Source organism: Meles meles, chromosome 1 (assembly GCF_922984935.1).
Source record: "Meles meles chromosome 1, mMelMel3.1 paternal haplotype, whole genome shotgun sequence".
Classification (NCBI taxonomy): Eukaryota; Metazoa; Chordata; class Mammalia; order Carnivora; family Mustelidae; genus Meles; species Meles meles.
Window position 1 is genome coordinate 3,576,895 of NC_060066.1, and position 27,801 is coordinate 3,604,695.

Consider the following 27,801-nt stretch of genomic DNA (forward strand, 5'->3'; position numbering starts at 1 on the left):
GCTCTGGAAGCTCTAAGAAACCACTTAGAGGGCACGGAGGTCCTCTGGGGTCTGCAGGTGCTTGTCTTATGCATCGCCATCCCCACCGCCAGGCAAGCGGGAGCACCTTTAGATCCAGGGCGGTGTGTGCGCGCTGTGATCCGTCTCCTGGGTGCAAGGTCCAGGGTGCTGGGAGAGGGAGGCGGGGCTGGCGTAGCCCACGTGGAAAGAGGCCAAAGGCCTGGACAGGGGTGTGGGGTGGAGGCAGGCCGCATAACCTGGCATCCCCCCAGTCCCCGGGGCAAAGGGGAAGGAGGAATGTGGCTGTGCAGGGGGCCTGGAGGGGAGCAGGCTTGGGTGGAGCGGGTGTGTGGTGTGGGGTGTGTTGCCTCTGGGTCACCGGCCGGAAGGTACAGCTACGATGACAATAGCAACGAAAGAGCTAGAACTGCTCAGAGGCTCCGTATTAAGCTTGCGCTGTTCTCGTTAATCCACAGATGGCCTCTCTCTAGACCGGCCGTGTGCTCGTTTTACAGGTGACAAACTTGGGCTCAGTGTTCTGGGTGCTCCTGGGCACAGTGCGAGCGCTCCTAGTAGAAAGAACACAGAGTCCGCGGGGGTGACTCATGCACTCCAGGGCTCTGCCCTGGGGACTGGTTGGTGTCTGCCAGGCCACCTGTGGTCTTGTCTGGATCACTGTGATGTGAGGACACTTGGCGTCCCTGGATCCAGGCGGTACCACGGGTCCCCTGCCCCCTGGGACTGGTGTGCTGATCCCCACACATGCTACTCTGGGGCCCGAGTCCCAGCTTTCTCTCGCGTAGGGTTCGGCTCTGCTGTGACAGCACTCGTCACCTCGTGAGACGCTGATGTCCTGGCAGGGGAGCTGGCCCGCGAGGAAGTCCTTGGTGAGGGGACCACCGCCCAGCTGCAGAGGCAGTGGGATGCCCCCGGGCCCCTCCCGAGAGCCGGTCGCCGGGACAGGAGAAGCAGGCACACACCCCGTGCAAGGCGGAGCGGTATGCGTGCTCGGGTGGCCAGACTGCGGGAAGGGCTGCAAACAGCCTGCTGATGTGTGCACGCTCAGCCGCATTTCATAGGGGCGTGCTCACACAGGGAATCTGTTTCCAGCGAGGACGATGGAAGCGCTGCTGGCCCGCACGTTCAGGATGTTTCCCGTCACTGCTGGGGCGGGCTGCGTAGCGGGATGCTCACCCCGCGTCGCGGTCGGTTTCCCCAACCGGTCCATCTGTGGCCACTGTACGGAAGCTGTTTCAGGGTTAGAGCATCCCGGTGCGGCCGCGGCTCCCCAAGCCCTGCCCCTGCTCGTGCTCACCCACCCCGTGCTGTGTGATCCTTTCTGATGCACGGCTTGCCTCCTCACTCCAGAACCTTCCCCCCGGGCTCTGGGCTCTCGCTTCTGGGGGCAGGTGTCCCAGCTGTCCCCTGGGCTGGAGGGAGGAGCTGATGCCGCTCCGTGGATGCTCCTGGGTACCCTCCGGCCCCCACTGCTCCTGGTCGCTGTGCACACCTGGGCCCTGCAGAGGGATGCTTGGGGCTGCTACCTGCCCGGGGCTCAGTTTCCTCAACAGCTCCAGGAAGATAGTAAAACCTGTTCCTAGGATCACATGGGAGACTGTCGCCAAGGCTCAGAAGTGTCCTTTTGCTTCTCCAGCGGCTGCGTTTCTCTGCTCCCTGTTTTTCCTCTTCTGAGGACTAGCCATCCACAGTCCTCGTGGCCTGGGTCCCCTGCCTGGCTGGCAGTGGCACAGAGAAGACACACTTATTCCCTAGTGAGGCCATGACAGCCTCATCATACGGCCCCACTGGTCTCTCTGGCTCTGTCCCTTCCAGGTCCCTGTGTCCCGTCGTGTTAATGCCACAGGGCCTCTTGCTCGCTCTCTCCCCCTGTCCTGTCTGGCTCTCTGCACGCCCGCATCCCTCTGGTGCTCGGCTCCTCGCTGCCCTGTCCTGCCATCCTGGCTAGCCGCCCTTCTTCCCTCCCGTCCCCGACATGGCCGGGGCAGGGTTAGCTGTCCCTTTCCTACATTCCTGCAACATCCTGAGCTTCCCTGTGTCCTAGCACTCTCCATCCCCACCACAAATCCGACAGCTTGTCAGTGTCTTCTAGAGGAGGAGAACCTGCTCCTGATCTCCCTTCTGTCCCCATGTGGTGAGTTTGGGGTCCCCTGCATGTCAGCTGCCCCCTGAATACCGTTGAGCTCACCCCAGGGTGGCTCGTCCCGGGTGCCTGCCCTTTAATGTGGCCCTTGCTGGCGTCCCCGCTGAAGCCACAGTGTGACCAGCATCCTGTCCGGCCCTCACACGTCAGCCGGCGGAGCCTCAGGAAGCACTCGTGTTTCGTGGGAGCAGGCCGCGTCCCGCAGCTGCCGCGTGAGCCCTGTGCCTGGCCAGCGTGACAGGAGCTGCCCCTGGCTGGGGAGTCCACACCTGTAGAAACAGGCTGCCCGGGACCAACCACGTCTTCTGCCGGAGCGACGGAGGGCACGCAGGCTCCGTGACCGTCCCGTCCTTGCTGCTGACCTCCCTCTTGGAATCCCACGGAGTTGAGCAGCAGCTGGAACAGGTGTCATCCTCGTCCCCTCATGTGAGAGCACAGGGAAGCCCGAGGGCGGCGGGCGGTCCGAACCTGAGCTCCTGTACCGGGTGTCCTCGTGCAGCCTTCCCCGAGTGCAGCATGACCTTAGGGAAAAGCAGAGCCCTCCAGCTCTCAGCCACAGAAGGCCAAGAATCGCCAACATGGCTTCGTTTCTGTTATGATTCACAAAGCCGGAGGGAGCCTGCTCTGACGGGGCACCAGCTGTGTGCCGTGGGCCGGGCCCTCCCCTCGATGCCCTCAGGCAGCACGCGCAGCCCCCATGGGACAGCCTTCCATCCTGGCCAGGCCGGAGTGGAGCTCAGGGTCCGGCCCAAAGGCGCAGCTGAGCAGAGGCAGACCCAGGCAGAAGCCAGCTGGCTCGGACTCGAGAAGACTAGCACAAAACCAGCAAGGAATCTGATTGATACTTTAATCTTACAACAGCTTTCCCCAGACTAGCCTGTGAACAGTGTTGGAGGAAGACCCAAAGCCTGTCCTTAGAGACGATCTGATCAGGGGATGATTTCTGATGCTTCAGAGAGGACAGGCCCACACACGCTGCTGCCCGTGGTGCTCCCCGGCGGCCTCATGGAAAGCAGTGGGGAGCCCAGACCTGAGAGTCAGGCAGGAGCCTTTGAGCGGTGCTTCTGTCCCTCGTGAGGTTTCCGGCTCCCGGTCTGGGCGGGGGTGCTGGAAGGCACGGAGGAGACCGGTGGGTAGGGACGGCTGAGCCCACGTGGGGCGAGGTCCAGCGGGAGGCTCAGGCTTTCACGATGGTCTAGGGGAAATGTGGTTTGTGAACTCAGGACAGTGGGTAAGCAGAGTAAATGCCTAGTGCTTCTCAGGCATTTTGTGCTTCACCAAAAGGCTTCATAAATGCTCTCCTATTTGGTCTTTATTATGATAACTCCCTTAACAGCTGTAATCTTTGCAAACAGCTCTGTGGAGATAGGATTCCTGTAGCGTGCGATTCGCCCATCCAACGTGTCCACCCCAGTGGGTTTCTAGCGTCATCACAGAATTGTGCCGCCATCAGCACGGTCCATCTAGGGCCTCTTCCTTGCCCCAGAAGGAATAGTTACACATTTTTAGCACGAGTTCCATGCAGGGGGTTCACATTAATTCTCCACAGTCCTGACTAACATATCAGGGAAGGTATCCATTTTACAGATGCACAAACTGAGGCCTAGAAACACTGGGGTAACTCGCCTCTAGCTGCAGGGCTCCCAGGTGACAGAGGGTGGGTTAGGACCAGCTGCTCCTTTGTCCTCACTGTTCTCCGTCCCACAGGGTCCTCACGGTGAGGGGACCCATCCTGGATCCCACACTCTGTCAGGACCAATGTCCGGCGCGAACTCCCGTCTGCTGAACTGGACTCCTGCCCCTTCACATGGTGTTGCCGAGGCCACAGGGAGGGAGGCTGGGGCCTGGCTTCTTCCTGCCTTTCCCAGGCTTGGGGCCACGTGGATGCAGCCGGGCCAGCCGGCCCCATTAAGCAGGGAAAGCTGCCCGGTGGGAGGCTGGGCAGAGGGAACCCAACTAAAAGTGAAGCCGGCCCTCACTCAGCTTCCCGCCGTCCAGAGAGGGAGGGTGCCCTCAGCCTGAGGACACGAAGGGGGAATCTCATTTGCCCGAGCCCTGCTGTGTGCCTAGGAAGGTCCTCGCGGGTCCAGAAACTAACGCTGATGTACAGAAATGCAGGGGAAGGGGCTCGTGCCTCCGTGGCCGCGCTGGCCTCGGGGGAAGGGGCTGCTTGGTCTGTGTGAGCTGGCAGGCCTGGCTTCTCCACAGTGCGGACACACCCCTTCAGCTCCCACAGTGGCTGTCTGGGCAGCGTTTACCAAGGTGGTGTCTGTGCACGTGGGGGCATTTCTGAGGCCCAGCCCCGACCACATCACAGAGCTAGCGGGCGCGGAGACCCAGCAGCTGGACCCAGGCGTGACACAGGTGCCTCAGAGGAAAGCGGGCTGGGCAGGCAGGGAGACCTCGCAGGGAGGCCGCGTCCCCCTGAGTCTTCCGGTGGTGGGTGGACTGAGCGCCCTCTGGGGGGCGGGGGGCGGGAGGGGGGCAAAGGCAGCGCTGCAAGGCGATGGGCGCCCTGAGTCCATGGGGGCAGGAGCACGGGCTTGGAGTGCGCCTTCTGTGGGCTTCTGGTGGGCTCCTTGCCTCCTGGGAGCTCCGTTTGTCCCTCTGTAAAGTGGGTGTGTTGAGTCGAGAAAGAGCACGTGTCCAGGCGATTTCATGGGTGCCGCGTGGGGGTGGCATGACCCCACCCTCCTGTGGAAGCAGCTGGACGTGGATGAGGGAACCAGGTGTTCAGATCAGACCCTCACTCTTCTGAGAATCTGTCCCAGCAGTGGGAGGCCACTGGCACCTGACAGCCCTCCGAAGCCCCTCCTGCCTCGCGAGCTCATGGCGTCCAGACCCGGGAGTTGGGGGGGTTCTGGACACCTGCTGTTTACCATGAGGAACTTGAGTTTCAGACAAAGCAAACTTCTCAGTGGCCTTTACCCCTGGAATGGCCCAGGCCTCTACCTGCCTGACGCGGGCAGGGCCACAATTTGCCACCCCACCTGTGCACGGAGCAGACCGGGCCCTAGACCACGGCCCCCCCAGCCCCAGGCTTGGTTACAAGCTGAGGGAACCCCCCCGGTCCTGCCCTTAAGCACTGCGGCCACACGGACCACAGTGGTGGCTGGTGGGTCAGGCCCCTGTTGGTACGTGGACACCGTTCATTTCTGAGCACCCGTTGGGTGTGTCCCCCGCGTCCTGGAGGGTGGGGATGCATCTCTGGTGGCCTCCTGTCACCGCCTGCTTCCGACTCTAGGCTCTCCACGCCTGGGCTGGTGAGGAGGTCCCCTCCTCCCGTTTGCCATCTCTGTGGCCTCAGGCAAGTTAATTTGGTTTCGTTACATACAGATTTAGTCCCTCTCGGGGCTGCTGTGAACACGGAGCTGATGGCCCCCAGGCGGCCTGTGCTTGGCGCGCTCCCTGGTGATGCCCTGATTGGATTGTGCTGGGCTTTGATTTTTAGAATCCGCGGTGTCTTTTCTCTTCACTTAAAAATAGTAAAGCGGGCGCCCGGGTGGCTTGGTCGGTTGAGTATCTGACTCTCGGTTTCAGCTCGGGTGGTGATCTCAGGGTCTCGGGATCGAGCCCCAGGCCAGGCCCGTGCTCAGTGAGGAACCTGCTGGAGGTCATCTCCCTCTCTCCTCTCTCCCTCTGCCCCGCCCCCGTCTCTAAAATAAATAAACACATCTTTAACAAAGTAATAGCAATAATAAGGAAGGGTTTTTCTTTGTTGTAATTGATCTCTGTGGCTTAAGGGGAAAATGATCTTCTTTGGGTTTGATCCAGATGTCTGGGCTCCTGCCATTTTCTGCTTTGAGCCCCTCCTCCGTCAGCGTCTCCTCGGGGCTGACTGTCCTTTCGCTCGGGCTGTGCTTCGTTAGCAGACCGAAGAGGCCGGTCTCGTTCAGCAGGCGCCATGCGACACAGCACCTGAATTTAGAATCCCGGGGCTGCAGCGATCAATGATCTCCGAGTGAAAGTTCAGTTTAATTGTATGTGGCCGTAGCCCGCCTGAACTCGAGTCTCTGATTCGTATTCAAATGTCATTGTCGTGACTTCCCTGGCGAGGTTATCCGCTGCCCAAAGACTGAATCACACGATATTTTAGAAACCACCGCCTTTATATAGACTTCCGAAGCCACAGCACCTTTCTCCAGTACATTTGGCCATAAAATTAAACACGGGGAATGGGCATTCCGTCGTGGTAAATAATTTTCTTGAACTCTGACCCATCGAGGACGATCGGAAAGGAACTGCGTGGGGACCGTATAGAAGGGCTGCGCACCCAGGATGCCTCCTGGAGACTCACTCGTGCGTTTGAATTGAGAGCTTCTGCAGGTCCACGAGCAGCCCGAGGTGATTTCTGTGTCTCTGAGCACCTTGGACTTGGGGCTAACCCCCATGACAACAGCCACTGCTTCTCCTGGGCTGCTGGTGCCGTGGCCCTGGGCTGACCATTTTGTGTCTATTGTCTTATTTGATCCACACACAACCTTCACAAGAGGGGTTTAGCCTGTCTGAGATGAGGAGCTTGGGCTGCTGGGTTCTGCATGCCGGGAGGGACCCGGTGACAGGTACCACTGTTCCAGAAGGAGCTGTGCTCGGAGGGTCTGTGCGGCTGGGCCAGCCTTGGGCAGGCTGACGTTTGGGTGTGGTTACAGGAGATCTGAAGGAGTCTGTCCCGGCACATGCGTGTGGGGCCTGAGCTTCTCCCCCGATCCAGGACTCAAGCCTGGTCCCTGTGACTAACCCAGACGACCCCTGGCAAAGTGGCAGCACCCGGACACCCAGGCTCAGACTTCCTAGAGCGACCGCTGTGCCAGCGGGCCTTCCCCCTACTTCAGAAAACCAGGTTGGCTTTAAAGAAGACCAGGGCTGCAGGGGAGACACTAAGACAACCAAGAACGCCCTCGACGACAGCTGGCGGCCTAGCCCTGGAGCTCGCCCCCGCGCCAGCCAGTGGCTGTGACGAGAGCCAGGTTCTTCTACCCTCGGCCCATCTACTGGGGACCCGTTGCCTCCTGGTGTCCCTTGTGGATGTCCTCCCACTCTGAGACCGTGCTGGACGGGGAGACCAGAGACCAGATTTGGCCCAGGTCAGCCACTAACCACCGATCACTCACTCTGTGCCCACCACCATGCCTTCACTCGATGGCAAATACAGCTCGTGCCGTTCTGGACAGTGCGGACGGGTCTGGGGGGGATCGTGCTAAGTGAAGCAAGCCAGAGAGAGAGGGATGGACACCACATGATTCCACTTACACACGGGACCTAGACACACACAGAAACGAACAAACGAGGAAACAGACAGTCACAGACACGGAGAACAAACCAGTGGTTGCCAGAGGTAGCCGGTGGGGGACGGGGACGACGAGGTGCAGACCTCCAGCTCCAGGAGAAGTAAGTCACGGGGACGAGCAGCAGAGCGCAGCGAGCACGGTAACGCCGTAGGTCCCTCACTGGGGTGAGTGCTCAGTGCGTACGGAAGGGTTGAGTTGCTGTGTTGAACCCCTGAAACTCACGTGCCAGTTACAGTTCAGTTAAAAATAAAAAAGTAAAAACAAGTAGAAACAAACAAGGAGGCAGAGGCGTCCCGAGCACAAGGTCTCGTGTGAAGGATGATTTCCGTGCCGGCCCCAGTCCCTAGTGAGGGCCGTCACCGCCGCGCGCCGAGCTCCAGCGGCCGCCTGGGGGGCACGTGTGCTCCCCGAGGGTCCTTGTCCCGCCTGCTCGCCCCTCCCTTTATCATCTCTGAAAGGTTGAGTTTTCCGATTTTTCTGTGATTTGCCCACAGATCAGCCTTGGTTTTGAGTTACTCTTGGGACAGCTGTGGGGGGTTGCCCAGGTACCCTCCGACGTGTGTGGCCTCGCCCCTCACCCCAGGTACCAGGAGTCACGCGGGTATGAGCCTGCGCGAGGAGGGCCGTGCCGGGAAGCTGTCCTCCACGTGCGCGTGGGCAGCCCCGCGGCTCCCGTGCCTCCTTACGGCTTGGTGTTCCCTTGTCGTTTGGAAGAAGGCTTGCCCACTGAGAATATGGACGTGATGTTGTCTGGGGTGTGAAGCCGACCCCTGCCCACGGGCGGGTGGTGGCTCACGTGCCCAGATGAGAACTCGTGAGCCTGCAGCCGCCCTTTGTGGAATTGCTGACCGCACTCCAGGCCGTGCGCCCGTGGGGGCGAAGCAGAGTGTGTCTCACATTGGTCCTCCCGTGCACACCCCCTCAGTTGCTCCTGTCCCCAGTACGCTGCTGTCCCCAGTCCAGTGGCTTCCTGATGAAGCCTGTTGCGTGGCTGGACTCAGCCCGGGGCAGCTCCCACGCACCAGGGCAGAGGGTCCCTCCACTGCATTATGGAACGCAGCGGCTTTCAGCAGGCAGAGAGCTCACGTGTCCAGACTCAGCTCCAGGAAAACAGGTCCGGCCACACGTGGCCCTGGAAGGGAGGATGGAGGAGGGATGGTGACACTTAGGGGCTGTGCTCTGAGACCACGTGGAGAGGTCAAGGCCAGCGGTGCTCCCTGTGGTTTGAGGAAACAATCCTTGGCTTCTGGACGTGGCATTTGACTCTGGGATTTTGAGCTGGGTGACCCTAGTGCGTTAGCTTCTTGGTCCCCCAGCGTTCTCGTCTGTGGGAAAGGAGGTAAACCGCCTTCGGGACACTTGCCAGCCTTGCCTGCCGCAGGCGGTGGGGGTGGGGCTCTTGTAGATTCAGGGAACGCTGGTGTGTGGATGGGGCAGCAGGCTTCGCCGTCCCTGGCACTGTGTCCCATGCCAGCTCCACACACGGCGTGACCAGAAGCTGACTCCCTGTTCGGTGCTCTGCACGCCAGCCAAAGGAAGCTGAAAGCGGAGCGGAAGCGCGGAGTCTGGACGAGGGACTCGATGCGGGTGGCCGGCTCGCTGGTGTGGGGCAGCGGCTGATGAGGAAGGAGAGATCGCGCCCCTCCTTCGGCTGCGATCACTTAGGCAAATGTCCGTGCGCAGCGCTTAGCCCGGGGCTCGGCGCGGGGCAGGTTTCTGAATTTCCACTTCCTTCCGCCGTCCGTGCTATGGCACAGCCGGCTCATGCTTTCATCTAGGGTGGAGGGAGGCGATGCGGACTGACGCTTCCTTCTCCAGAAATTGTTCAAAAAGCCGTCCAGGAAAGCACCCACATCTAACCCCACTGGCGCAGCATCGGGCGCATGTCCCGCCCCAAGGAAGTGTGGTGCTGGCCAGGCATGGCCCCTGTGTGTTCAGCAACGAGAGCCTGGGATCCAGAATGTTGCCAAACACATTGCAAAGGTGAAAGTTATTAGTTGCTTTTGGGTTACCCGGGGGTGAACAGAAATTGGCCTTTTTTGTGAAAGCTAGGAAATATCCTGACCTTTTGCTTGGAGAGAACACTCGTTTGCCTCAGTCCGCTTTCGAGGTGGGGGCCTGGGGAGAGCCCTTGCTGAGCGGGAAGTTAGAGGTGCTCTTGCCGCACAGGTAGACACCTCGCGGGGGACGAAAAGTACGTACGAAAGATAGCTAACAAGCTTCTGGAAAAATGTTCGGTCTCTGGAGCGATTCAGACCTGCCAGTTACAGCATCGGTGAGGCAGCATTTCGCCTCTTCCTAGTGAAGACTGAAACTGCGTCCTGGCCAGGATTGCAGGGTGCCGCGTGGGGGGCACCACCTCGCTGCCCGTGTGCCTCAGGGGGAGCCTGTCTGAGGATGAGCTCAGTGCTCTCTGCCTTGACCTTTTCTGCCCTCTGGATTCAGTCTCCGCTCCGAGACACGGGCTCCACACGCAGCGTCAATGCAGACCGGAAACGGAAGCGCGAAGATGTTTAGAATTTTTTCAACAGTAATTCTTTTAAAAACTGGGAGATCTCTGAGTCTGAAAGCAGGGCGATCTTGGGTAAGTGATGGTATGGCCGCATGAGGGGACGTCCTGCAGACTGGTTTGTGGTGATTTGGAAGTGTTCGTAGTGCACTGAAAGTGAAACGGTGCAGAGGGCACCCGGGGGCTCAGCCAGTAAAGCAACCGACTTTGACTTTTGGCTCAGGTCGTGATCTCTGTCCTGGGATCTAGCTCCTAATCGGGCTCCCCGCTCAGCAGAGTGTCTGCTGATCTCCCTCTCCCTCTGCCCCTGCCCTGCGCTCTCTCTCTCTCTCAAATAAATCTGGAAAAAAGGAGGTGTAACGTAGTCTATGTATATTTATGTGCGTGCGTGTGAGTGAGACGAGATGTGTAATAACTTGTGCACATAGAGTCTTTTGAACTACACTGATGTACAAATACATAGGAGAAAGGTTAGCATGAAGGTATTACACTTAGGGTATGGGCTTGAGTCCTTTGTTCTTTTTTATGCTCTTTGCTATTTTCCCACCTTTTTCGGTAAGTCTGTCTACTTCCGCCGTCAGAGAGGAGTCCGTGTAGCTTTCAGACGGAGTTCTGGCTCCGAAAGCCCCCACGTTCTCTGCTGACACTCGAGTCTCTCGTTCTCTGGGGCAGCTGAGCTCCGGACACCTCCTGGCCAAAGGCCGTGTATTTACAGGCAGCTCTGTAGTTTCCTCCAAGCTGCTGGGTCGGGAGTGGAGACAGGCTGCAGAGCGCCTGGGCCCGGAGTGGAACAAGGGCAAGGTACAAGGTCAGACAGCTGCGAGGGGGAGAGGTGAGCATTGGCCCAGCATGGCAGGAAGGCTTGGTTCCCGCACTGTTTGTTCGGGGAGTGGTTGGCCGCAGTGTGCAGGCGTTACCCAGGCCTGGAGACCATGGCATGGCCTTGCAGACCGCGGCATGGCCTTGCAGACCTCTGCCTTCAGGGACCTAAATTCCAGTAGACCCCATAGACCCTGAAGCCCACAAGTAGTGTTTTTACAGCTCCTGATAAATGCCACAGCAGAGATTAATGGTGTCATGGAGGTGGGGTGAGGGGGGTGCCCTGAACACCTTCCTCCAGCTCCAGCCTCGAGAACGGGGGTTCAGGAGGAGAAGGTCCCAGCCTGGGGAGCAGTGAGCGCCAAGGCTGAGGCAGGAAGAGCCCAGTGTGTTCTAGAAACTGCCAGAAGGTAGAGAGGGCTGGACACTCCAGCAGGTGGGGAGGCTTTGGAGAGGACATGGTAGTTGAACAGAAACCTGGCCGGGAGGGTGTCACAAGACAGGGTCCCGGGTGCAGGGGCAGATGGGGACAGGCGGGGCACGGCTGGTGGGGTGTGGCTGAGAGACGAGGGGCGCTGCTGAGGTGGCTCTTGGAGTCCCCAGCATTAAATGATTCCCATCCGCTCTGCGTGCTCGTACCGCATCCTGCCTGCCTCACCCTGGTCCAGAAATGACGTTTTTTCTGGGGGCATGTGAGTCTCCTCCGAGGTCGGGGTCTCTGACCGTGTCTACATTTCTAGGCTGTGCGTTCAATCACCTCCGGGGCCGGTGCTGCCCTGGGAGCATCTTTCCTGGGAATGAACCCACTCTGAGTTATTGACAATGATGAGTCCGACGGTCTCCCGTGGGCCTGTTCTGATGCTCCAGCAGCCAGCAGCCAACCCTGCCCTGATCACTCATTCTCTGCTGTTCCCCCTTCTCTTAGAATGGCTATCCAAGTGGACAAGTTCAACTTCGAGGGTTTCCCAGAATCCCCCGGCGAGAAGGGGCAGCTTGCAAATCCGAAGCCATTGGAGGAAGAGAGGCAGGAAGCCCGTGGCCTGGAGATTGACAGCAAGCTGGATGTCCACTGGAGAATCATATCCTTTTCATGGCAGCCACCTTGGCGCGTGGTGCCCCCTGCTTGGGGCTTGTGCTCCCCAAGAATTACCCCGGGGTGGCTTCACCACCGGTGCTCGGCGCGTAGAGCTCAGAAAGGGCGTGCGAAGGAGACGCAGACCATGAATGTCCTTCCTTAGTCCCTTCCCCATCCCAGGACCCCACCGAGAAGGTGTGGATTCAGGGCGATGAGGGGTTGCCTCCCTTAAGTGTCGTGGGTCACGTGTTTCTTGCCAGCATCGATTGCATTAGTGACACGTTCTCATGCCGGCCTCTCAGTGCTGGGCTTGGGAAGCGTCACAGAGTGACAACTCGACACGGGATGGACACAGTTGTCTGGGCGGCTGGGGGGGCATGGCACAGCTCCTGAGGCACGAGAGCAGCCCCTGTGACCAGCCATCACACCGGAGTCCCGGGTGCGCTCGCGTGTGCGCTCGGCCGTCCCGCAGAACATCTGCTTTGGGCCAGTGTTCCTCGAGGCACCCGAGAGGCCGAGAGGGAGGGAGGAGGCCCCCACGCGGCTTCCTGGCCTCGCCGGGTGTGTCTGTGCCGGCTGGGGGTTCGCTGCACCTCAGGGGCCAGGCTGAGCATCGTGTCGAGTCTGCGAGGTTCAGGGGAGGAAGCAGCGGGTGCAGGGCACTCAGGAAGGCTTCACAGAAGGGGTGACATTAGAGGGGCTTCTGTAGGTGGGCGGCGACGTCCTAGAGGTCTGGGCTATTAGAGGATCTTTGCACAAACGTTCCCGGGAAGAGGCCACTCCGATGTGCCCGCCTCAGTCGCCTTGTTCGTGCCTGGATCCTGTGCTCTGTGGTGTCAGGTCGTCCTAGACCATCTCCCGGGATTCTGGAAAGGTCCTCAGTCTGCGGCTGGTGGTTTGCAGGAGTTGAGGCACGTTCCCTTGTGTTCACTGCAGAGAATCTGGGGCTGGCGGACCCGCGTCCCCAAGGAGCTGGGACAAAATAAGCTATTCCCATGTCACAGCGGAGGACTGGGGAACCTGACGCTGAAACCGAGTGCCCGGGGCTTCCGTACCGCAACGGCCCCTCATGGAGTTCAGGGGTTTGCCTTTGTCCGGCGGATGTGAAAACGAGGGGTGACTGGAGCCTCCCTCCCTCACTCCCCCCCAACCAGTGCCTGCTGGGGGAATGCCAGAGTGACAGAGCCCCAGAGGCAGTGGTTGTCGCTCTGCACGCCAGCCCACGGTCTCCTTTACTCGTCCCGCCTCTCACTGGTGCTCTCGCTGCCCTGGGGAGAGCTGAGCTGAGGCCCCGTGAGCCCAGCCAGGATGTGGTGGGGTGGGCTGCCCAGTGGTGTTGAGGGCAAAGCCCTGTTCTCAGCCCTGCCGTCAGGGAGGGTCGGGGGACAGCAGAAGGCCATGGCTCTCCTGTCCTGGTGTCTGTAGTCACGATGCTGAAGCTCAGGGAACTGGAGAGGTTCTACAAACTCTCAGATGCCTGCTCCTGGGCCTCAGGGCCTTTGCTTCACGCCAGGAGCTCAGTGCAGAGCCAGGAGGCCTGGCTGTGGATGAGTCCACCTCAGCCCCCTGGAGGCAGAGGCAGTGTGTTCGGCGGGCCCGGCAGGAAGGCATCCTGCTGATGTAGTCTTTTTTTTTTTTTTTAAGATTTTATTTATTTATTTGACAGACAGAGATCACAAGTAGATAGAGAGGCAGGCAGAGAGAGAGAGAGGAGGAAGCAGGCTCCCTGCTGAGCAGAGAGCCCGATGCGGGACTTGATCCCAGGACCCTGAGATCATGACCTGAGCCGAAGGCAGCGGCTTAACCCACTGAGCCACCCAGGTGCCCCTGCTGATGTAGTCTTGAGTAGTCTCACTGTGGGTCCAGATAAGAGCAGGAAGCCTCGAAATGGGGGGCTTGCGCCCCTGCCTCCCCAGTGCCAGGCCTACCATGGCACCTGCTAAAGTCACGCCTGCCACTTTTTGGTGCCACCACTGGGCGGGTCCAGGTCGTTCAGCACAGCGGAGGGCTCTGCCGCCCCGTCTCAGAGGTGACAACTGCCCGCCCAGGTCAGCCTTAGGATGCGGGGTGCAGGCACGTAACGGGAGCCCTGGGCTGGGATGTGCTCCGTCTGATGGGGTGATGCTGACCCTCGAAATACTTGTGTTCTCTGAAAACAGTGACCAAAACAAGCCAGAGATACTTTGGGGGTTTCTCTTCTTGTACCTCTGCCTCGTTTAGGAGGTCGGCATCCCCGTTCCCCGTGTTGGCTTAATAACTCATGCAGCGACTGTGTACGAGTGCGGACGCATCTATCTCCTGGATGTGGCGATCGGAAGCTCGGGGAGACTGTCCCTCCAGGCGCATCCGAGTAGAGCGGAGGAGGACTCAGGATCTCTCTCGTCCGGCAGTGACATCTGGCGTGGTGTATGGCAGACTTTTGCTATTGCAAACCTGGGTCCAAGCAGATGGAAAGACCAAAGACTGAATTGGCTAATAATTCTATTAGGCATTTTAGTAATATTTTCCCAATATTTAGACTTTAAACAAAAATTTGAGCCTAATTTGATACTCATCTAGAGTAATAAAAACAGTCTGTATGTAGCACGAGAGGCTGCCTACACCCGTTGGTGGGAACCATGGCTCTTGATGGATGCGACACGCCTGTCTCCGCTGTGTCTGCAGTGACCGGACGAGCAGCCGGGGGAGGCCGGGAAATCCAGCCCCACTGTTCAGCCGGTGAAGAGCTGGACATTCTGTTACGCTCGTGTGAGGGCGGGAGGAGCAGACACAGAGATGGGGACTTACAGCGCACCCCGGAAGGGCTGACGCAGGAGCCTTCCTGAGTGAGGGCCGGCACGTTCCAGAGCCTGAGAGCCGCAGGGACCTGGGTCATTCCCCGTGACCGGGAACACAGCACGCAGACCAGAGGGGCGGTGGGATCCAGGGGCCTCCCTTCCCCCACCCCTCCTTCCTTCCTCTCACCTCCCTCTTCCCTCCCACCAGCCTCAAAAACCTGTCTGGAGCTCTCTCTCCTGTTAACTCCTCCTTAGTGCCAGTCTGAGCCCATTATTTTTAAAGGGGCTTTTCCTCTTTGGCAAGAGGAACCGGCTGGTACATAGCGTCTGTGCGGTGTTCTGGGGGTGGGGGCTGGGCCTGCACAGGCGCCGTCGGGCCCAAGAGCGAGGCTCACGTGACGGACACCGGTGCTGTCTGGGTGAACACACGCTTGCCGCCCGCTGCTCGGCGCAGTCTCCTTCCCGCAGTCTCCTTCCCGCCACCTTCCCTGCAGCTTCCACGGTTGGGCGGTCTTTGCTGAACTTGGGAAGCCTTGATAGAGCCGACTTTGTGGCCTGCAGGTAATAGCCGTCCACGTGTAAAGGCAGAAAGCACCCATGTTCGGCTTTAGGATGGGACCAAGGACACTGCACGGTTGGCGCCTGAGCCCGGGACTGAAGGCCCAGCTCTGCTGCTTCCGGCGTCCCCGTGGGGAGGCTGTGGCCCGAGGGACACGTGTCCCCGTCTGTTCAGTCAAGGTGAGATTACCCGCTCAGGTTTGCTGTAGGGTTAGGTCTCACCATCTCTTCTGCTCTTTTGATCTCAACCAGGATAATAATTGCGTTTTTCTGACCCCAGGCTGGCAAAACGGACAGTACTCTGGATTGAGAACTGGGTGCGTTTTGGAAGTGAGCTGACTCACTGGAGGTAACGGCCAGGGTCCCAACACTCGCGTACTTTTCCTACTGCCTGCTTGAAGTGCGGTCTTGCGGCTCTCGTGTAAGCCTAGCACCCAACCCTGGAGGGTGTCTGCAAAGGGTGCCCCCTTTCCCGCCAGCAGAACCAGAGCCGCTCCCGTGACCTGGCCTTGGACGGGCCCGTCCCGCACAGGAGGCAGCGGGCGGGGCCTCACCCGCTCCCCACTTCCACCTCTGATCAGACCTGTCGCCAGGGTTTGGGGCTATAGTTCTGAGGACACCTCAGCGTAGCTGGTTCCGGGGTGGTTGGAGATTGGCCAGATCTGTTTCCACTTTCCATTCGTAATTCGGGAGAGGCGGGCCCACCCGGGTCTGACCAGGTCTTCCTCATCCCTGACGGTTGAGCGCACACGTCCTGTTTCCCGGAACCCACTCTGCTGTTGACCTCTACCGCTCTCATCTCGCCCGGCCAGAGCTGCCGCTTCCCTCGGACTCCTACAGCCCTCAGTGCCCTCAGTTTGGTTGGTCCTGTCCAGGACAGTCAGCCTGGGACACAGCCTCACCTGGCTTCTCAGTTTTCCAGATCACATTCTTCCCAGTAAGGAGAGTGTGTCTCCAGACGACCCCGCTTCCCTTTTAAGGCAGGGCCGGAGATTAAATTGTGTGCAGGGGCCTGCCCCAGGTCACCCTTGACCCTTCCTAGCTGGCTTGTCATTTATTCTCCAAGATGCTTCCTGGAGCCATGGCTTCCCATCCCCTGAGAAAACAAACAAACAAACAAATTTCTTACAACAAGATCCCTCTAAAACACAGTACAGTAGGCTTTTCCAGTAGCCACATCAGAAGAAAGGGTTTAATCTAAATGGATTTCATGCAAACACTTCCTGTTGTCAGTACGGCAGATTTCTGGATCACCTTAAGCAAAACTCAGGGTTCGTTTTGGGTCTGCCTCGAGGGAGTTCAGTTTCTCCAGCTGCTGTGGGTCCCTCGACTCCGAGGCCTTTCAGCTCCTGGCAGAGCAGCGCTCCTGGCCAGAGAGGAGCACAGTGCCCGACCTCTGATCCCGTACTGTTGCCCCGGCACCTGGGCCCGTGGACCCAGACTTGAGGGCTGTCTCCCCCAAATCCAGACATGGTGGCCAAGCATACCTTAGAATCCCTCTGAGAGGAGTCAGGGTTTGGCACGCAGCATCAATTTCAGAGTTGGCTCAGGGAGTCGGGAAGGGCTCCCTGAGCCGGTGAGATCTTAACATGCGTGTGTGGTCTGCGTGTGTGTGCACAGGTGAGTGCAGGGCTGTGCACGCGTGTGTGGTATAGTGTGCGTGTGAACATCACGCAGATCGGTGTGCACAGTGTGTGACTGGGTGCGTGACCCGGTGGAACACCTTCTGTGTCCTTTCGGTTTGACAGTTACCGTGCGCATGCGTCTCACAGACTCACGGAGTGACCATTCACGCCCGTCGGGCACGTGCTAAGGGCTGTGCTGTTCTGAGTGATTTATCTGGATGGGCTCGCTTAATTTTCACAGAGAGCCCTAGGAAGTGGTTTTAGGCACATTCCACAGATGGGGATACCGAGACCCCGTGAGATGCTCCCGCTCTCGTCCCAGGTCACCAGCCAGTGAGGCGTGGAGCTGGGATTTGCGCCCAGCTGCCTGGCTTCAGGGTGTGGCTCTGGGCTCCGTGCTGGGCATCCGGTCTCTGCCAAGGCCTCTGAGTGCTCCCGTTTTGCAGAGAAAGCTGAATGAGGTTGCAGCATCCTTCGGACACCCTGCTGGTCAGTGCTGCCCCCGTCCCAGCTTCTCCCCACTTTGCCTGCCTCACACTCAGCCCGGCAGGACGGGCGGAGCTGAACTATTGCAGACTGGCCCTGGGCAGCTCACTTGGCCATGTGGCGTTTTCCGTCCAGTTGGGTCTCTGACCGCAGGGAGCTGAGCCGAGGTGTAGGCCACCCCTGCTGGGGTGAGAACAACCCACATCAGCATTCCCAAAGTTCACAACACAGATTGGAACACAGTCATGGGGAAGAGGCTCATTAATCACTTAAAGCAGCCTTTCCATTAGGGTAATTTCTATTTATGGCAATCTGCTAATTTGAGCTGAAGTGGGGCTGGGCTAAGTCCCTGCACCTGTCATTTCTCCAGGTCTGGCCCGTGGGTGCAGACAGTCCATCTTCCTCACGGGACGCCTGAGGCGCAGGCCTGCCCCCTCCGGCGCCCACACCTGGAAGCCAGCTTGGAAGTGACTGTCAGTTGTTCCCTGGTGATGGGCTTCCAGACTTGCTCCGTAGGCTGTGGGTAAACTAGGAGTTCAGATCGAAGGAGCAGGGCCAGGAGGGCTCAGGCCCCTGGGCTCAGCAGGGTCTGGCTGAGCCCTGGGCGGCCGGATCATCCAGGGAGAATTCGTTGAGCAATCATTTTTTTTTTTTTCCTAAAATAGAAGACAAGTTCATGGTAAACTTCAGTTCCATGAATAAAGACAGGGTCTCAGAAACTGCTCAGTGTTTTCAAATCGCAGTCCGGCACCAGACACTTCAGTACTAACGGTCTAGCTGAAGATGAGCGGGAAGCTGCATTATTAGCTTTCTGCATCTTCCTTGCATCTCGCTGTTTTTTAAAGATCTGGAAGTCAGCATCCATGGTTCTCAAGACACGCAGAAGATTAACTGAGTGTCCTGAGAACGCTGTAAATCAAAAGGCTGTGTACAAATACTAAGTTTACTTAACAGCGATGAATGACCAGCAATCATATGTAAGGCTCACATAAAAGACCGGGCTCCTTTAGAGTAGGAAGGCTTTCATCTAGGCCTTTCGTCCCTAGCCCCTACCGCAGTGCACAGAGTGGGTTGTTGACACATACTTGCTGTGAGTCACTGGAATGGGGAGGCACATGGGGACAGAGGCAGGCCACAGGGACAGCATAGACACACTACAGGGTGTGACCGTCACAGCCAGGGAAGAAGGAAGGGGTGACTTCCGGGCTGGTGCTGGGTCAGAGAGGACATCCCCGGTAAGGTGAGGTTGAGGCTCCAGTCACAGAATGGCTGAGAAGGTTCCAGGTTGGAGAGAACACAGGAGTAAGGGCCCCAGGGCAGGACAGCACCCACCTGCTGTAAGAAGTACCCGTAGTCCAACATGGCTGGTACACATTCTTGGGTGCAAGGTGTACGAAGGAAGAGCTCAACAAGGAGAGGAAATCATGGGCACTTGTATGAGGTGCTGGGGAGTTGGGTTTTATCCCAAGAGCTGTGCCCAGCCACTGCGGGATTCTGGGCAGGGAGCTGCGTCCTCAGACTCTGGCGGGGCTCCTCCCCCCTCACTCCCTGTGGGCCTGCTGTCACCGTGGTGGATTTGTGTCTGGTTGTGGAATTGCGCCGTCTTTTGGGAATTCAGCATGAGCGTCTGCAGAGTTGTGTGGGGCAGCACGGGGCTGTCTCTGCCGTCTCTTTCTGTCTCTTGGTGAGGCCCTTACAGGGTGTTGAGTTGAAGTGGAGGCTCACTGCCAGGATTGGGGTTCCTGTTGGGCTCTCGGTATTTGACACCCATTTCTGCTCTGAAGGGTTACAGTGGAAAACCAGAGTAACGGTACCACTCTGAGCCGTGTCTGTGGGAAAGGAATAGAGCACAAGGTCACTCTGCGTGAGGGGGTTACTGCCGTGCGTGGTTGTGCATCTTCTGGAAGCATGGGCCTCCTGTAGTCGGTGTCGATGAGTGTCCACTTCCTCAAGCTTGTGTGGACAGTGACTTGTCAGCCAACTGTGGCCCTCACGGGTTATAACTTAAAGCTACCAGCACAATTCCTTCTGCATTATTCCTGGAAAAACTCACTCCCTCAGTTGGCTTTTTCTGCCTCCCAGCTCCGTAGATCTGGAGTTAGGGGCTTGGAGGTAGGAAACCTGGTCTTTGCCCCCAAGGTGCTCAGCGTGGCTGCGTTGGGGAGTCACTTATGACAATAGATGTTTGCAGCTCATAACCGGTGCTGTGTGGGAATCAGGAGGGAGCCCAGGGCCTTCGGGGTGTTGGGTTGGTGCCAGTATTGGCCAGACGGCGGCTATGCTTGCCGCTCAGGAAGCACTGTCTCCCTGCCTTCCAACTTTCCGGGAGAGGACCTCACTTACATACGCCAGGTCCTGCTGGAGCTGAATACCATTATCTTAGCTGTAGGTGCCCTGTATGGGCTCGAGCCAAAATTGCCAAACACATCTGTGTCCCCACTGCCCTCAGGTCCTACCTCAGAACTTCATGGTCACCTCACACGAGGAAGAATGAGGCTTTTGGTGTCCAAGAGACTTTTGGCCTCAGTGAAGTGCCTTCTGAGGTACCTGTTCTGAGTCTGTTCCTTTAAAGGCATCTTAAAGGTGAGGTCCTGACCCAGTCTGTCTGCTGGGTTAACACTGTGGCGTTAAGATGCGTCTCCCATGTGGCATGTACAGAGAAAGTCTGGCAGGGAATGAGCAGTGCACTTGGAGTTGGAGAACCGAATGTGAACCTTACACTCCCCCTTCTTGGCTGTGTGACTTTGGAAAAGTTTCTTACCATCCCTAAAGAGCTTTTATTGACCTGACATTGTTGTAAGGGCTGTATGAGATGATCTGTGGGTAACTGACACATAACACATGCTCAGGAAAAGCAGCAGACATTTATTGAGCACCTGCTGTACCAGGCACTGTGCTGGTGATCAGAGACATCACTCTCCTGCGGCTCACCGCCACTAGCAGTCCTCTGAATTCAGCGAGGCGGTTGGGAAGGATGGCTGCCTGCTCTTTGACCTTGCTGGTTTGGGGAGGGGAGGGCAGAAGAGGTTCATACTGAGCGAGATCCAGTCCCAGACCCTGGGCCTCATGGCTCACCACCTCTAAGGATTTGTGACCCGTAGGAGGAGTGCGCAAAGGGCAGTGACTTCAGGGAACTCAGTTGTGTGTTTGAGGCAGAAGTAGTAAGCATGGAGGGCACCATACGTGGAATTTGCCGTTCCTTGCTGGGGAGTTAGATGCTGCCTGTGGAAGGCCCCAGAAGCAGAATGAGAGATGGCTAACCTGAGCTGGGAGCTTGTGTTCTCTTCTGGCTCAGGCACGTGGTTTATTCATGATTACCTGTGGATGTGGCCTGGGACACCGGCAGAGCCTGGGTGCACACCAGCAGGGTTTCCACGGTGCTGTTGCAGAGTTGCCAGCCCTGCTCTCGTACGGGAGAGGAGCAGAATCTCAGGATAGTGACTCTCACTGACTACTTGGAGATGTGACTGCTGTGTCCTGGGTGACAGGAAAGGGCTTTAAAGGGACGGAGCCCTTTCAGCACCACGGACGGTTCCCGCCACTTCTCTGCCGCAGGTGTCCTCAGAATAGACACAGTGTTTAGAATGAACTCTCAGAAAGTGGGGTGCAGAGCATGGGCTCTATGGTCAGTCTGCTTGAACCTGCCACTTTATAGCTCTGTCGGCTTTCTTACTATCACCTTGTGCCTGACTTAAAAAAAAAAAAATACCCAAAACTTTGAACAGAACTAGCAGTCCCTGCCTTATACCCGTCAGGTTTTAAAGTCTTAATTTAAAGATAATACGAAATTGAAAAGATATGTATTATACACTTAACAAAGAGCCTCTCTCATGGGAGGCACTTTGGAAACGTTCTAATAGAAGCAGTGGGATTATGGTTCCCATCAACATTTATCGATCTCTTGCCGGATGCCAGGATCTGAGTATTTAAGAAACAGTAGCGGCTGCCACCTCTGCCTTCGTTGTGGGATGTTTGCGGTCTTGCCTGTAACAGTGAGTGAGAAAGGCGGCTACATGACTGGTTGGCTGGCTTTGCATTTGTGTGTCCAGGCTCAGACACCAGGCTGTTTTTCGGTGGCTTATGGGGCTGAAAGGGAGGGGTGGGTGCCTGCAGGTAATTAGCTTTATTAGCTCAGCTGTATAATTTTATGGCTCACATCCGAAAGCAAATTAATACAGAAATATGCTACTGGAATGGTTTCCAAAGCCCCGTGCCATTTGGCAACTTTGTAATTACTCACACGCTAACTTGCCCCTCTAACTAATCACCGCAAAGCTCCTCATCCTGGCCACGTTCATTAGGCGCTATTTCTATTTTGCAAGCTCCGTGGTGCGATCTGCTTTGAAAGTCTGGCATTTTTTTTTTTTTGTAAGAGTTAGTGATATGCCATATTCTGAGGTCTTCATTTTACACCCCTGGAAAGACTCAGGAAGGAAAGAATCATGAAAATGTGCATATTAAGCCCAAATCTGCCAGCCACCTGCTTGCTGAGCTCTTCCTTCTGGGTGGGATGAGGCATGTTGACTTTTCTCAGCCCCAACCTGGGAACTCCATCATCGTGCCCACACTGTATCAGGTCTGCAACTGCTCCCAGCAGAACTGCACTGTTTATTTTTTCTAAAATTTTTATTTTAAATATGTAAAATATGCACATGGTTCAAATTTTTTTCAAAAAGAGTGTTCCCCTCTTGCCTGTCCTCCCCAAATGCCCATTTTTCTTCATCCCTTCCACGAATTTCAGAATTTATCTCTGAAACTCTAAGTAACATATAGACTTTTTTGGTTTGTTTTTACACCAAAGTATGTACTGTTTCGCATTGTGGTTTTTTCACTGAACTGTACGCCTGGGCAAACTTTGGATACTCGAAACGAACTTTCTCCCTGTCCGGTAGTGGAGTGTGGTCCTGTGCCTGTATTGCCATGGCTTTGCCATTATGGGGGGTTTTAAGCTTCGGGACTTTTGCAGATCTGGTCACCGTATCATTGAGCACGTCATCTTTCCTGTCTGGAGCCATACTGTGGGGAAGCACCAGCGTGCCAGACTTGGGGGGAGCTCTGGGGGACCCCCACTCCATCCTCCCAGCTTCGGGTCCTCTGTCTACGTGGCATAACTTGCCTCCCACCAGGTGAAGGGAACACAGAAAGTGCTTGCCACAGAGCCCACCCAACAGGAGTGTCCCCGACATTTGTCCCCTTCTGTGTCCCCCTCTTCAGGACCCCATTGTGTGTCTTTTAGTCTGAGACTTGGAATTCACCTGGGAGCATTTCCTGTACTGGAAATTGGTCACCACTCTGCCGGTGAATTTCTGTGTGCCTGTGAGTCGTGTGGCCCATCAGATCCTAGATGAAACCCAAACCGAAGAAAGGAAAGCTGCCTCCTTTTGCTGGCACCGCGTACGCAATCCCACTTCCCTCCAGCTCTTTGATTCCAATGAATCACAGAGAGCTTTGCCAGGACCCGGCTATGAGCTAAGGAAGAAGGGGGCTTGGTATCTTTTTTTTTTTGAAAGAGAAAGTGCCTCTTCACATGGTGGCCACAAAGGGAGAGAAGGGGAACATAAGTGCTCGTCTCCACTGCCCAGCCAGTCCCTGGGCTCTAGGCCTTCATCAGACTCCGTAGGGGATGTGTTGTCCCAACAGGGGGTTGCCTCTGGGTGTTGCTGGGGCCATGGCAGCAGGGGGATGCAGGCCTGAGTGGTTGGTGGGCTGAGGGCTTGGGACCGACTCAGCACAGGTGGTGGCTCCCAGGAAAGTCACTGCTTCTCCCAGTTACAGTGTCTGTGCTCTCACCGGGGCTGGCAGTGGCCCATTCCTGCGTCACTCCCCTCAGGAGGGAGAAGAGCCCTTCCTCAGCCTGCTCCCCATGGGTCTTGTTGGCTCAGGGATTGGACGAGTGGAGTCCCAGCCTGGGACCGACAGGAGGCATCCCCTCTCAGAGACTCACCCAAGTGAGAGGCTTCTGAGTCCTCCTGGAGCAGTTGCCGCCTGTGTTCTCCTGTGGCGGTGGGTTGTGCTGCCGCAGCCCTTTGAGCAATAGGGATGGAAACCGACCAGCCGCACGGTGGCCGTGGCAGGCTCCCAGTGCTGAGCGGTGGCCACGGAGGAGCCACGGAACTGGGCCAGTGTTGCCTGGGAGTGTGTGTGCATCCAGGTGGGCTCATGAACCAGGAACCCCAGCCACACTCCCTGGTAGTACCCCGTGCTGCTGGGCAGTGGGCCAGGCCTCGTGGCCATTGGTCACTCGCAGCAGGCAGCCCGCCAACCTTTCTGAGACTCTGTCCTCACGTGTTGGACAGTAATAGCCACACGTGGCTGGCCCTGTGCTGAGGGCTCCGGCAGCTGTCCCCTGGTGATGCTGGGCTCATCCCACCGGAGGGTCCTACTCTCCTCGCTCTAGCAGCGAGTGTGCTGGGCGACCCGTGCCAATGGAGGTCCGCTCTGATGAGCAGCACCCATTTCCACGCCCGCCGTCACGCAAATACGCACACAGGCTTTCATTCGTGCAGTGACGTCAGCACTTAGCAAGCTGCCCCCGGGTCCCGGGCATCGTGCAGGGCACTGGCGCTTGGAAGATGAGGAAAGGTGCTCCAGAAGCAGCCGGGGAGATGGACATCAAGGCACCAATGGCCGTAATCCTTGAAGCAAAACCACGAAGTGCCCCGTTGAGATACTGTGTGTGTGCATGTGTGTGTGTGTGTGTGGGGGGGTGTTCCATGTAGGCGCATGGGCATGTGGCCCGAAAGCCGGGGGAGGTTCGGGTGCAGTGAGGTGTCTGTCCCTCCTGGGGTGGGTCTCCGCGCACGTGTGTGTGGGGGACACTGCGCTTCCCTCTCCCTCCAGGAAAGCTGCGCGCTCTTCCCCGAGGAGTTTCTCTCCCTGTCCTGCTCCTCACCTTGAGAAGTGACTTAATACGGAGTGTCGTATGTTAAAATTAGGATATTCAGATCTGTGGGTGGAAAGGAAGAAAAATAATCATTCAGTCATTATCCATGGAAATTAAACACCGTATAGTGCCGTGTTCATAAAAGACAGACCTTCCCAGCCAATAAATTCTTAATATGAAGCAGTTCCTCTTGAGAAAATTAAATTTCTGGGAACCGAGGGTGGGTTGCCATTTACTCGGGAGAGTGGCTGTTTGCACAGGTACTGTGACCTGGGTGCTGCGGTTGAGAAAGCCCGTTGTCTTCGGCTGCTGTGAACACAGGTGGCCCGGCCGGCGGGCTGAGCTCCTCTCCCTCCCGGGGAGCCAGGCAGCCAATCTTAGGTAGCCGCGGGTGTCTCTGAACCCCACTGTGGGCCCTAACGTCCGGTTCTGGGGAGAATCACCTTCGGGGAGCTCAGAGTCGTCCAAAGACAAGCTCTCCCCATTGTCTTAAAGTGGAGCCAGTAGGCCCAGGCGGCTTCGGGCCCCCCTCCCCACCCACCCAGTCACCCGGCTCGACCTATGAATCTGATCAGGGGAGAGTGGGCAGGAGCGGGCAGGAAGATGTGGGCAGAGACTTGACCAGAATTAGTCTCGGCATGAGGCCCGGGCCTGCCTTTGCTCGCCTCCTCCCTCCCCGTGTCAGCCCGTCACTGGCTGTGTCAGCCCCCGGCTCCCAGCAGTGGGGGCGGGTCCCAAGGCCCGGGTGCCTGCCTGGTCCTGCCCGTGACGTGGGGCGTGCCTGTAGGGAGTGACTGTCCCTGGCCCGACCTGGGCTGGACAGGGCCGGGCAAGCAGCCCTGGGGTCCAGCACATCCTGGATGCCGGTTTCTATGGTGCAGGTTCCTCATGAGGAACACCGGATTCGGTTTGTCAAGGGGATGGAGCTGAGGGGTGCCGTCTCCCTGAGGGGCCCTGGCCGCCGTTGGGAGGACGGAAACTGGCAGGTCCCTCCCCTGCCGGTTACTACGCCCCTACCGCCCGTGCCGAGGAGTGGGCACCCCTCACCGAGCTGTGGTGATGCACCTGGGTGACAGGGTGTCTGAGGGGTTGGGCGGGAAAGCTGCCCCGTGGCCCCTCTCGTGGGGCAAGGCCAGTGGGGACTTGGAGTCAGCTGTGGGCACTGTAGTTCACTTGCTCTGCGGCCTCAGTTTCCCCAGAGTGGAGGAACAAGCACCTACACCACCACCTTCACTGTCCTCCTTTCTGTGTCCATGAATGTGAGGACAGCAGGGTCCTTGGAGAAGTGGGAGCCCGCGGCCGCGGGCGTCCAGTGAGCGACATCTCGGGGTCATGTCTTCAGGGCTCCTCCGCGCTGCAGCATGGGCCGGCATTTCCTTCTTTTCGATGCTGAGTAAAACCGCGTTCTGTGTCCAGACCGCTTGTTGCTTGTCTATCCCGGTGACCTCGGACACTCAGGTTCCTTCTACCTTTTTGGCTCCTGTGACTCATGTCGCCACACACACAGGCTGCAAGTATCTGTTTGAGTCCCTGCTGTCACTTGTTTTAGGTGTCCTTCCCCCCCCCAGGAGCGGGATTACCGGAGGCCGGCATTGTCTGTTCGCAGGCCTGTCTCCCCCGAGCCTGTGAGCTTCTTGAGTCTCAGGTCAGTCCTCGCCGGGATCCCCAGACATGTAGGTCGTCCTAATGCGTCCTGATGCCCTGGCTGTCCCAGGACTGCACGTGATCATTGCAGGGGCCGTGCAGAGTCTCTAGCAATCCTGCTCTCACTCTGGCCCCTGTAGACTGCGTAGCGGCATGGCGAAGATTGCGTTCGGGGAATTCTCCTCAGGGAGCGAATTACCCGAGAAGCCCTTAGGTGAGTTGTTTGTGGTGGGGTAGGATCCCCGAAGGAGTCTGAGGGGCCAGCAGGGGTGGCCGAGTCCCTGAGACGAGGGGGACGAGGGTAGGAGAGCAGGGCACGCACTCACAATAGGGGCCCTTTGCACTCCCGGTGGCCGGGACTGCTGGTCCGTTTATTCTCGGGACAGTCCTGTGACATTCGTGTGAAGTTTGTGTTGCTCTGGAACTTGTGGACATTGACAGATGGTGCACCAGGCCCAGAGAATGCAGGCAGACTGCCCGGCGCTCCTCAGCAGCCGTGCCCGGACCCAGAGCTCCGCGGAGAGCATCTGGACCCCGCCGTTCTAGCGACAGGGGCAGCCGCCCTTAGCTCGGGGCTGCAGGGCCGCCGCGTGGTCCCCGGTCTGTCGGAGAGCTCAGTGTGGCCGGAATGAGCCTGCTCCCCCATCTGCCCCGCTGCCGTCAGGTTGGCGTGGACTAGAGCAAGCAGCGCGAGTGCCCGGGTGCTTGGGGCAGAGGAAGCCCTAGCATCTGCGGGGCCACCAGCAAGAGGCAGGCCCTGGGCTTGGCGGAGAGAAGTTTCCGGGTCCTAGCGTCTGGGCTGCGTGTTGAGGGCCATGGGCTCTGGAGGGGATGGAAGCGGGACTCCTCTACCGCTTGTCCAAGGTGTTTATCCCTCCTGAGTCTGTCTGTTTATCACACAGAGTGCACCGAGCAGCTCTGTGAACCAGGTGCTGGTGCGGGCCCCAGGCCAGGGCTGGGCCCTCCTGCAGACCTCAGGTTGGTGGCCAGGCTGAGCACTGGAGGATGGGGACACTTAGGGGCCTTCGGAGCAGGGACGGGGCTCAGGGAAGGCTGGACAGCCAAAGGATGAACAAAGATGGGCGGGAACAGGGCAGGGAAAAGCATTCCGAGGCAGAGAGCACAGATGTGGGCGGGTCAGAGTCCAGAGAGAGCACACAGTGTTTGGGAGGATTGAGAGAAATCCAAAATAGCCAAGAAGGACTTTGGGGTTCAGAGAGGGGTAGGGATTCTAGCAGGTCACTGTGCTGGCTGGATGCCGGTTGTTCTGCGGCCGGCCCTGCCCTCGCTAGCTTGCGCGGATGTTTGGTGGCCGTGTCCACACCCCACAGAGCCCCTCGTGATCCCATACCCTTAGCGCCTGTGCCTGAGAGACCAGGGGCTCTCGTCCCCCTTCCCCTGGGGCCCTCTGCCCCCCACCTCAGCCCTGGGCTGCTCTGCCCCCATGACTTCATCCCTACACAGCTGTCCTCAGGCTTGGTGAGTGCGCGTCCCCGTTCCCGGCTGTCATCCTCGCCAGGAGGGAGGCCCCTTGGGTTCAAGTTCGTGTGTGATTCGTTCAGTGTCCTTCTCGCGTCTCCATCCCTGTCTGGTTCAGACACGCCGTGTGCTTGTTGAATGCAGTTAACTTGCTAAAGGCAGAAAGAAGCAGGTTTCCTCCTCACTTCCCTAATCAGGGAAGAATGTCAGGGACTAAATTCCTCCTTTTTGATGACAACTTAAATTCTGTGGCTGTAATTTATGTAGGGAAAGGGAAAGAGGCTTGCGGATCTGGTTCTGAGAGCCACATTGACTGTTTAACATTAGTGCCCAGGAGACATCTGTTTTCTGCATTTCTAAACCCAATTTCTTCCTCCGCTGGTACTTGCTGAGAGACTGTGACTTCCTCCATTATGAACGCGCCTAAGTGAGCCCATTCGTAATAATATGTGTAATTACATCAAGATGTGTACCACGACAGGCGTGAAGCCAGCACG

The 27,801-nt window shown here is 57.8% G+C and overlaps 1 protein-coding gene across 4 annotated transcripts in view; it reads left to right on the plus strand.

Annotated features, from left to right (window-relative positions):
- Positions 1–27,801, plus strand: part of TRAPPC9 (trafficking protein particle complex subunit 9) — a 500,788-nt gene that overhangs the window by 365,899 nt on the left and 107,088 nt on the right. For all 4 annotated transcript variants that reach the window (XM_046001565.1, XM_046001557.1, XM_046001569.1 and 1 more), the window contains one exon: positions 11,703–11,856. In XM_046001565.1, coding sequence (XP_045857521.1) covers positions 11,703–11,856 — 154 coding nt within the window. The remainder of the gene's footprint in view (positions 1–11,702; positions 11,857–27,801) is intronic.